Source organism: Ceratotherium simum, chromosome X (assembly GCF_057802395.1).
Source record: "Ceratotherium simum simum isolate JZ-2026a chromosome X, ASM5780239v1, whole genome shotgun sequence".
In the NCBI taxonomy this organism is placed as follows: Eukaryota; Metazoa; Chordata; class Mammalia; order Perissodactyla; family Rhinocerotidae; genus Ceratotherium; species Ceratotherium simum.
The window spans coordinates 1,310,303-1,320,166 of record NC_141940.1 but is presented as its reverse complement, the minus strand read 5'-3'; the positions used below and the strand labels follow the sequence as shown (position 1 = coordinate 1,320,166).

General features: G+C 41.3%; 1 protein-coding gene across 1 annotated transcript; it reads left to right on the top strand.

Annotated features, from left to right (window-relative positions):
* The first annotated feature begins 260 nt into the window (after positions 1 to 260).
* Positions 261 to 6,789, top strand: RAB39B (RAB39B, member RAS oncogene family). The gene is made up of 2 exons (XM_004443564.3): positions 261 to 667; positions 3,797 to 6,789. Exons 1-2 carry the CDS (start codon positions 453 to 455, stop codon positions 4,221 to 4,223), a joined length of 642 nt encoding a protein of 213 aa, XP_004443621.1. The 5' UTR covers positions 261 to 452; the 3' UTR covers positions 4,224 to 6,789.
* The last annotated feature ends 3,075 nt before the right edge of the window (positions 6,790 to 9,864 follow it).

Here is a 9,864-nt window from a genome sequence, read left to right as displayed (position 1 = left end):
CGGGACTTAACCACTATGCCACCTGCCGGGCCCCCTTACTGTGGCAATTTGAAAGATAAAGAAAATTTGTAATTAAGAAGAGGGGTTGGGTGGAGGAATTAGAAATAAAGGGAACAGAGCTGTTTTCGTGGCCGTTTTTGTGTGCGCTCCTCTTAGAGACAGTGCGGCGGACCCTGGCGTAGCGTCTACTCGAGCGATTACAGTAACCTGGTTGTCAGTGATGAGTCAGAGTGCGCGGTGCTGATGCTGCTGCCATTTCATCACCCCTGCGAGCACAGCATCCATCCCTCCGCTCTCCCTGCGCCTGGGCCTACCTCGCCTCGGGCTCCCAGGCCAGCGATGCGCTCGCGGCCGATCTAGATCCGGATCGAGCCGCGCTCTCCGAGTCCTCGGCGGAGCGCCCCCTCTCGCCGCCCACGGCCCAGGCCAAGGAGACCTGCCGAGCCCCGGCCATGGAGGCCATTTGGCTGTACCAGTTCCGGCTCATTGTCATCGGGGATTCCACGGTGGGCAAGTCCTGTCTGATCCGCCGCTTCACCGAGGGCCGCTTTGCCCAGGTTTCGGACCCCACCGTCGGGGTGGATTTTTTCTCCCGTCTGGTGGAGATCGAGCCAGGAAAACGCATCAAGCTCCAGATCTGGGATACCGCGGGTCAAGAGAGGTTCAGGTGGGAGCGCAGTCCGGGCCCGCGAGCAGTGGGAGGGTCTTCGGGGCTTGCACAGTCCCTGGGGAAAAAGGACTTCCTGGTCCTGGTCGCGGCCAGTAGGGACGATACCAAGGGTCTGGGGGTTTCTGCTCAAGCCCACCTTCAGCTAGCTGAAGTGCAGGGAAAGAAGCGCCCTGGCAGGGAAGGCCCGTCTATAGTACGTATTGCTTGCACCACTACTCCACCAACCTGCCCCTTGGTGGCTAATAAACTAGCTGGAATTGATTACTGTAATTCATCAATCTCAGTGCCTATGCTACATACTTTTAAAAATGTTCCCGGGTCATCCTGACATAACTGTCACATATAGATAGATAGGCGATATAGAGATAGATACAGGTATAGATATATTATATCCATATGAAATAGATACTGATGATTGACGACTTCTTGCAACCAGCTCACATTCAGTGATCATCCGCTACGTGCAAGACACTGGGCTTGTTTCTGGGGAAAAAGCCTGAGGAAACTCACACAAGGGGATGCCATGTAAACAAAACAGACACAGGCCCTTCCCTCTTACAACTTCTCTGCTAGCATAGTAGGGGGAAATAGATAATGAGCAATTACACAAAGGAGTGTCTTGTTCATATTTGTATGCCCACTCCCTACTATAATGCTTAGCACATAATGAGTAATCAATGAACAGGTTTAATTTTCTCTTACAATGCTTTGCTTTTCCTTTGTAGTATGTATCGTTTGTAATTATATGTATGAACACAGAGGAGGGTAGGCTTCCTGGAGAAGATGAGGCCAGATGAGTATGACTACCCAAGAAAGACAGGAAAAGCCCAGAGAGAGGAAATACCATGTAGAAAGACAGAAGTGCGAGAGAGCAGTGTACACACAAAACTTTGAGAGAGCAATTTGGGTTAAAGTCATGTGGTGTAGCAGGAACTAGATCAAAATGACTCAGTAGCCCATATTTATGATCATTTATTTACTTATCTATTGAACACTAATTCAGCATAGAAGATACTGGTTAGGTAGTTGAAGAGGAGTAGGGAGAAGAGATAATTACAAACTTAAGTTGTCTCCAACTCCCTACCTTCACAAACAACACTTTGACAAATATCCTTGTACAGGTTCACTTTGAACTTGTCATTGCATTTCTCATATTATAAGTGAAGAAAGGTGTCTTTTACATGTTTATTGGAATTTCTGTATGAACAGCCTTTTCATATCCACTACTTATTTATTGGATGATATTGATTTGTAAGAGTTCTTTATAGATTAATAATATTAATTATTTTCTGTCATGTATGTTGTAAAATATTTTCCCAGTTTGTCATTTGTTTGTTAACTTTGTTTAAGAAACATTTTTAATGTAAAGAAGGTTTTAATTTTTATGTAGCCTTATGTTTTGCTTAGAAAGGGCTTGGTTGCTTTCTAAATACTCACAAACCATTAATGTAATAATGTATTTTAGACTTCTGACAGGGATCTACAGCTTGCTTATTGATTTCTTAAACCAAGCTGTTCATAAATCAAAAGCTCTGTTTGTTCATGTCAAATTTTCTGGTACACCTACCATTCTCCATGAATCTTCAAACATAAGGGAATTAGAAATGCTTTCAGTCTCCAGGGCTGATTTGCCTGGTCCTGGAGACTTGAACTCACTTGTAAGGTTTGCTCTTATCATCATGTAGCTTGGACTTTAATTCACTGGACAACGTTTTTTTTTTTGTGAGGAAGATCAGCCCTGAGCTAACATCCATGCTAATCCTCCTCTTTTTGCTGAGGAAGACCGGCTCTGAGGAACACCTATTGCCAGTCCTCCTCCTTCCCCCCCCCCAAAGCCCCAGTAGATAGTTGTATGTCATAGCTGCACAGCCTTCTAGTTGCTGTATGTGGGACGCGGCCTCAGCATGGCCGGAGAAGCGGTGCGTCAGTGCGCGCCCGGGATCCGAACCCGGGCCACCAGTAGCGGAGCGCGCGCACTTAACCACTAAGCCACGGGGCCAGCCCTCCCTGGACAATGTTTGTTCTGTTATCATTTGGCTATTTGCCCTAAGTCTTAAGCTATTGAGTCCCTCATTGTTTATCTTCTTCATCCAAGGAGATCGAAAACCTAAAAATAGACATAGATCAAAAAGCACAGTCATCTAAAACAAGTGATTGTAGAAGCAAATAGTTGTACACCTTCTAATAAGCTCTAATGCACTCTAAGCAAAGTACCATAATGTATATTGATAATGAAGCTCCTCAAATCAAGAAGTTAAAATATATGAGGTTTCTTCTGTTTAAGAAGTACAGCAAATGTATAATAGGATTTAGAAATATTCTAATTACAATCCTTTAAATAAATCATGTCATTTCAAAGGGAAACTTTGGGTATTTAGGCAGTTTTTGCCAGCTGGGGGCTCCTGAGTCAGCCTCTCTGAAATGTGTCAGGAAGTAGAGCTGACAGGCACTTTGCTCAAGGCCTTTGCAGATCATCCCTCTTTTTCCCATTCCCACATGGCCTGAAAAGTAAAAAAAATTGTGTTTCTCTTCACAGAAGAGATTGAGGACCCCTGTTGGATTATTAGAATAATAATAATAACAATAGAAAGACAAACATGGTAATGATAAGTGGAGTATATTGCAATATACCTATATATTTATAAGCATTTTCTGTCAATGATCATAAATTCATTTTTATTTTTTAAAAAATCCTGTTTCAACTACTAGAATTTGTGATGAGCTCTCCTGGTCACAGAACACTATAATATCTATTATTTCATTTTGCCTCATGATAACCTGGGACTTAGGTATCCCATTTTGCAGAAGAGGAAGTCTCATTCAGTTTTCCAGATGTAGGGGTGGGAGAGTTAGCTTTGGTTCTACCTGCATCAAAGAAAAAATGCCTGTAAGTCCATGAGCATTCATTTCTAGAAGATGCCATCTCAAAGTTTTGCCCCATTGAAAATTCACATATCATTATTATTATGGAATGAAAATTTGTATTCCTTTGTTAAAAAAAAAAAGAATCATTTTTACTAAAGGACTGTGTCAGTAACCAGAGACACTAGAATACCCTATCTGAGTTCATTGAAGTGCAGGAGTTTGGGCATGGCCTTTATTCTTTACTTCTTTCTTGTGTTTTAGATCCATCACTCGCGCCTACTACAGGAACTCAGTAGGTGGTCTTCTCTTATTTGACATTACCAACCGCAGGTCCTTCCAGAATGTCCATGAATGGTTAGAAGAGACCAAAGTACACGTTCAGCCCTACCAAATTGTATTTGTTCTGGTGGGTCACAAGTGTGACTTGGATACACAGAGGCAAGTGACTCGCCACGAGGCAGAGAAACTGGCTGCTGCGTACGGCATGAAGTACATTGAAACGTCAGCGCGAGATGCCATTAATGTGGAGAAAGCCTTCACAGACCTGACGAGAGACATATATGAGCTGGTTAAAAGGGGGGATATTACAATCCAGGAGGGCTGGGAAGGGGTAAAGAGTGGATTTGTACCAAACGTGGTTCACTCTTCAGAAGAGGTTGTCAAATCAGAAAGGAGATGTTTGTGCTAGTCAGCCCTTTTATTTCCAAAACATGCTCTCCCACCTGAACTTAAAAGTGATCAAAATGAATAGAATCTTTGTGTGATTGAAGAGAACTCAACCTCCATTTTGAATACTAAGTGAGCCTCCTTCCAAAGGGGGACTCTGACAGGCCATGGGTGGGCAGATGGGGGAGCCTGGGTGCTGTGACTGAGGGACTAAATTATTGACATGGGCCAGGCACTGTTTTCCTGCGGGGCAGTGGCTGCTCTGTGTGCCCTTTGTGGACCACATGTCAAGGGGCTGAGATTTGGGGAGTTAGGCCCCAGAAAAATATACCCACAGACAGGACAACTATTTCTTGGTATTTCAGCTCAGTCATAGGTCACAAACAAAAAGAAATATGTAAAGGGGAAAAAAGTATCACATTGGCAACAATTAGCAAAAGCAGAAAAGACTATGAGATCAACTTAGTGAGAATATCCTACACCAAATCTGTGTGCTGGGTTTGATTAACAGGTACCAATTAGCTTATAAACAGCTCATCTGTAAAATGAGGGGTGTGGACCAACTATTTACTAAGACCCTTTCAGGGCCTGGTGTTCTACTAAAAATGGTGTGAATATGAAAAGGGAGGCTATTTACACAGCTGTGTAAAAGAAATTGTCCCATGCAAATATGGTGTAAGTAGAAGAGAGAAACACTGCAATCCAAACACCACGCCCTTTCTCCCCTCTGACAATGCCTGGGGTTTCACCGCATTGGCGACTGCAATCTAGAAGTAAGCAACCTGTGGCCTCTTCAGGTACCCGAAGGCAACAAAACAGGGATTTGCCTCTGGTGGTGAGCATGATGCAGTCTATATAGAAATTGATATATAATAATGTACACCTGAAATTACACAATGTTATAAGCCAATATGACCTCAATAAAATATTTTTTTTTAAAGAAAGAGCCCTGAGGCAAACACTTGCTCATCAATCCTGTACTGAGTACCTGCTCAACAGGAGGCGCTGTAACCCTTACAAACATGGTACAGTCACTTGAGTTACTTATTTGATCATTATAACAGGCCTGTGAGGTTTTCTTCCTCATTTTACAAAAGAATAAACTAAGAGCCAGGAGACTCACTTGGCCAAGGTGAAGGTCTCCTGACTCCTAGTTCTTGTTTCACTGCATCATCCTGCTGTCAGATGAATGAACTGTTATTAATTTGTTTACTTTGGAAGAGATATAACTGTAAATAAATGTTCTCTCCATGTTAGGATATGTTTCCTTATTGATTACAACTCAGATATAATCCTGAGGGAACCTGGGGATGAATCATAGGTAAAGCCCTTTCAGGTATTATTGACAAGAGGACTTTAAACAAGTGAATAATTGCACAACTGAGAATACATTAGAACTGTGTGGGCTATAAGTGTTCTTATCACTGAAACATAGTGGACATATTATTGAAAGGAACCAAATGCAGCTGGGGAGTGGGGTGGGGGAAAAAGACTCACCTTACAATGACCTTGGCCACCTGTTTGCCATATACCTACACTGGGTTCCTGTCTACCCTCGAGAGTCAGCTCTTAATTCTCAGGTGAACAGACAGCTAACTGAGTCATAAAATTGGAATCGTTGGCTTGAGGTTCCATTATCTTCTTGAAGAGAGGTGATCCTTTAAATTTTTTTTTGGATTATAGCCAGTTCAGCTAGGCAAAAGCCATACTTTTCACAGTAAGAAAACAATTCTGATTAGAGTCAGGTTTCTCATATCCATTGTAATAGGAATGCCTGAGAATGGTAAATTGCTTTGAGAACTTCAGTATGAATGTGACTGAATCTGAAAGTTTGGGAATTTACTTCAGCCAGAATAAAGAAGCCAAATGATGAAAATTATGGAAACAAACCACCTTGGACCAATCTGCAGCATCAACTACAAGCAAACCAATCATCATCTCTACATTCGTTTAACATGACCTGGCTAGGGTGGAGTCATTAAGTTGCCAGCTTTGTGGTTGTAGAAGGCAAATAAAAGATGATAAATTGGGTTAACACAAAGCAAGTTATCCAGTGGATAAACAAGAGTTGACTGGATTCTGTCAGTTCAAAAAACAGGATACAAACAAAACTTCTCTATGGTTTTCTTGACTAAAATACATTATTTGTATACTTTTCCCACTCCTTCCATTTGTTTAGGCAGGTTTAAAAATACTCAGCATAGATCCAGCAGAGGTGACTGGGCTTAAATTGCTTAAACAAATTCTAGAAACTTTAAAAGTCATTTTAGTAGACTTCAGTGCTGTTGTCCCTGCACTAAGTGGGTTTTAGAAAATAAGTGTGAAAAAATCAGGTGTTAATACAATACTAAGGATAAAGCTTTAGAAGCTATTTTACTACATAGGTAAAGAAAAGATAAACTAACTTGTAACGAAGACCACAACTGCATGTTGGATTAGATTGTCTCATATTCCAGAATAAAATGTACTGTATACTTTTCCTCACTTTGTTGTGCACTGTAATGAAATGTGAAACAATGTTTTCTTTAGCTGTATGTGAATGAAAATATGCTTGTACTTTAGTAAAATGGTTGATTATGTGACTGTGAGATTCCAAGTGTGTATTATAGCTATTTCCAGAGTCTGTCAGTACAGTGTAGCAAACACTACCAAGGATATCAATTAGGTATGACATATACTATGCACAACATTATTCACCAGTATCTCAAAGCCAGAAAGAGAATATGATTTTTGAAAGTTATGTGATCATCATGTTGAAAGTCACAGAGACCTCACTACTGCATGGGAATCCCATGCCATTTTGGAAAAGTTGGTCTGTTAAGTCTAAATCTGAATCATTGCAATTTTCAGTCAAGGATCTTAATTCTGATGTCAGGTAGCTGATTACAGCTATGGTCTTCCCTGGAAGGTCTTCTTTTCTCCAGGCTAACTTGCCTCAGCTTTTTCAAGTCCTACTATGGCATGCTTTTTGTGTCAGGATCACTTAGAGTGTGGGGCCCAGATTGGAACATAATAGTTCAGAACATTGCCTAGGGTTTATAGTACATATTTAGGGGAGAGTGAAAAAAGGGAAAGATGTTTCATTCTGAGTCTAGGCATAGGTAGGCTGAGTTCTGCACAGCTTTATCGCTTGTATAATCATGAGTGAATGAGGGAGGGAGGGAGCAAGGAAGAAAGGAAAAACCAACAATGCAACAGCATATAATATAGTTCATTACTCTGTTCTCCTTAAAACACTCCCCAGGGCTTGATCATCTTTTCCTCAGTTCTATTAATTCCCTTGGCGACCTCATTCAGTCCCTAGTTGTAAATACCATCTATAAACCAATGAATCCTGAATTTATATCTCCAGCTTGTCTCTTTCCCATGGACTCTAGACCTTTATAACCAACTGCTTACCCGACATCTCCATTTGAATGTCTATTAGGCATCAGAAATTTAACATATCCCAAACCAAGCTCCCAATCTTCCTCCCCAAATTAGTTCCTCCCTTAGCCTTCCCCTCCTCAGTAAATGGCAACTTTGTCCTTCCATGTACTCTTGCCAAAAACCTTGGAGTCATCCTTGACTCCTCTCTTTCACAGTCCACATTCAATCTATCTGGAAGTTATGCTGGCTCTACCTTAAAAGTATAACCAGAATCTGACAGCATTTCACAATTTTTACTGCTAACACACTGGTCCTGGCAACTATCATTTGTTGCCTGAGTTATTGTAATAGCTGGTCTCCCTGTGTCCACTCTTGTCCCCCCCACAGTCTATTCTCCACACAGCAGCCAGAGGGAGGCTGGTAAAACATTAGCTATAAGCAATCATCTGTTCATAATTCTCCAGTGGTTATCCATTTCACTCAGCTTAAACCCAAAGTCCTTCCAATGGCCTGCAGAAGGACCCTTAGAAATGAATTCCATCCCCATCCCATCACCTCTGTAACCTCGTTTCTTACTGCTGACCCCTTGATCATTCTACTCCAGCTACACAAGTATCTTTCCTGTTCTTCAAACACACCAAGTCCATTTACATCTCAGGGCCTTTGTACGTGCTCTTCACTCTATCTGGAATTCTCTTTCCTGAGATATCTGCATGGATTTCTCCCTCACCTCCACCAAGTTCTGGAACCAACAGCTTCCAAAATCTGCAAGCAGCTTCCTGATCCTAGAGAAAAGTGGCTCCAGAAGCCATTTCTGACAGCTCAATGTAAAGTCTAACTCTTTAGCCTTCCCTGGGGAACAACAAAGTTTAGGGTGTACAAAAAACGGAAAGGAAACTTAGAAGGAGAGAATGGAAAACCTGGAGAGTACTGTTTCACAGGAAGGAGTGGACAATAGTATCACAATGCAGCAGTGGTTTCAGAAAAAGACTAAAAAATGTATCCATAGGATTGGATATATTCCAATATAGGAGCAGGAAAGGAGGGAGCAGGAAATCATGAGTGACCTTTGCCAGCATAGTGTTGGTGGAATGACTTCTGCCTACCCCAAGACTTCCTTCTCAGGAAGATGGTGTTCTCAGTTCTGTTGGAGGCCCAGTTCTTTTCTTGCTCTTCATCCTCTCCTCTCTCTAGACATTCTTACCTACTCTCATGACTTTAGTTACTATCTTTGCATTGATGACTCCTAAATGAAGGACTCCAGCCCACTCTTCTGAGTATTATACCAATACAGCCAACTTGCCTACTAAACACATCCACAAATTCCTCAAACTCAACATATCCAATATGAAATCAACATCTATCAAAATATGCTCGTTTCACCCCGGTCTTTCTCATCTCTATAAATGACACCACCATCCACCTCCTTGTTCAACAGAGAAATTTAGGCGTTTTATCCTTAATTCCTCACTTCCCCTCACCTCCCATATCAAATCCATCATCAAGCACTACCAGCTCTATTTTCAAAATATGTCCAAGTCGGCCATTTTTCTCCATCTCCATCGCTATGACCTTAGTCCAAGCCACTATCAACTCTTTCTTGAACTACTTCAATATCTTCCTAACTGGTCTCCCTACTTCTCTTATTCCCATGATACATCCTCAACATAACAGCCAGAATGATCTTTTCAAAACAGAAATCAGATCAAGTCATTCCCCTGCTTAAAACTCACCAATGGTTTCTGATCACATTTAGAACAAAATCCAAATAAACCTTACATTTCTTAACGTGGCTACAAGGCCTTGCATGATCTGGCCTCTGCCTCCTCCAATGGTAAGCTCCATGAAGGTAAGAATCTTATTCATCTTGTTCACCAGTACTTCTGCAATCTATAGCATAGACATATGCTTGAATAATCAATTTAAATAATCATTGACTTTGTTTCCCTCCCTCTTTCTCCTGGCTTTTGTGGTCAATTGCATTTAAACCATCAGTTCCTAAAAAAATAGTTGTTAAAAGTTTGGCCTATTTCCTTCTAGATTTTTGTATTTTAGTTTTCAAAAGGTTATTTAACATAGTGGTTTAAGAGTATAGATTTTGGAGTAAGACAAATATGGGTTCAAATTCTAACTCTGCCAGTTAATAGATGAGTGATTCAATCTCTCTGAGTCTCAGTTTACACATATATTAAATTGTGTAATAATAGTGTTTAACTCATAGGGTTGTTGTCAGGATGAAATGAGATAATCCATATAAAGCACAAGCCCTGGCACTTGGTAAACATCACATAGTA

Bases quoted from the DNA above. Each gene is read 5' to 3' on its own strand.
- RAB39B (XM_004443564.3), top strand. From the start codon at position 453: ATGGAGGCCATTTGGCTGTACCAGTTCCGGCTCATTGTCATCGGGGAT. The intron at 668-3,796 runs GTGGGAGCGCAG...CTTGTGTTTTAG, and splicing joins GCGGGTCAAGAGAGGTTCAG to ATCCATCACTCGCGCCTACT.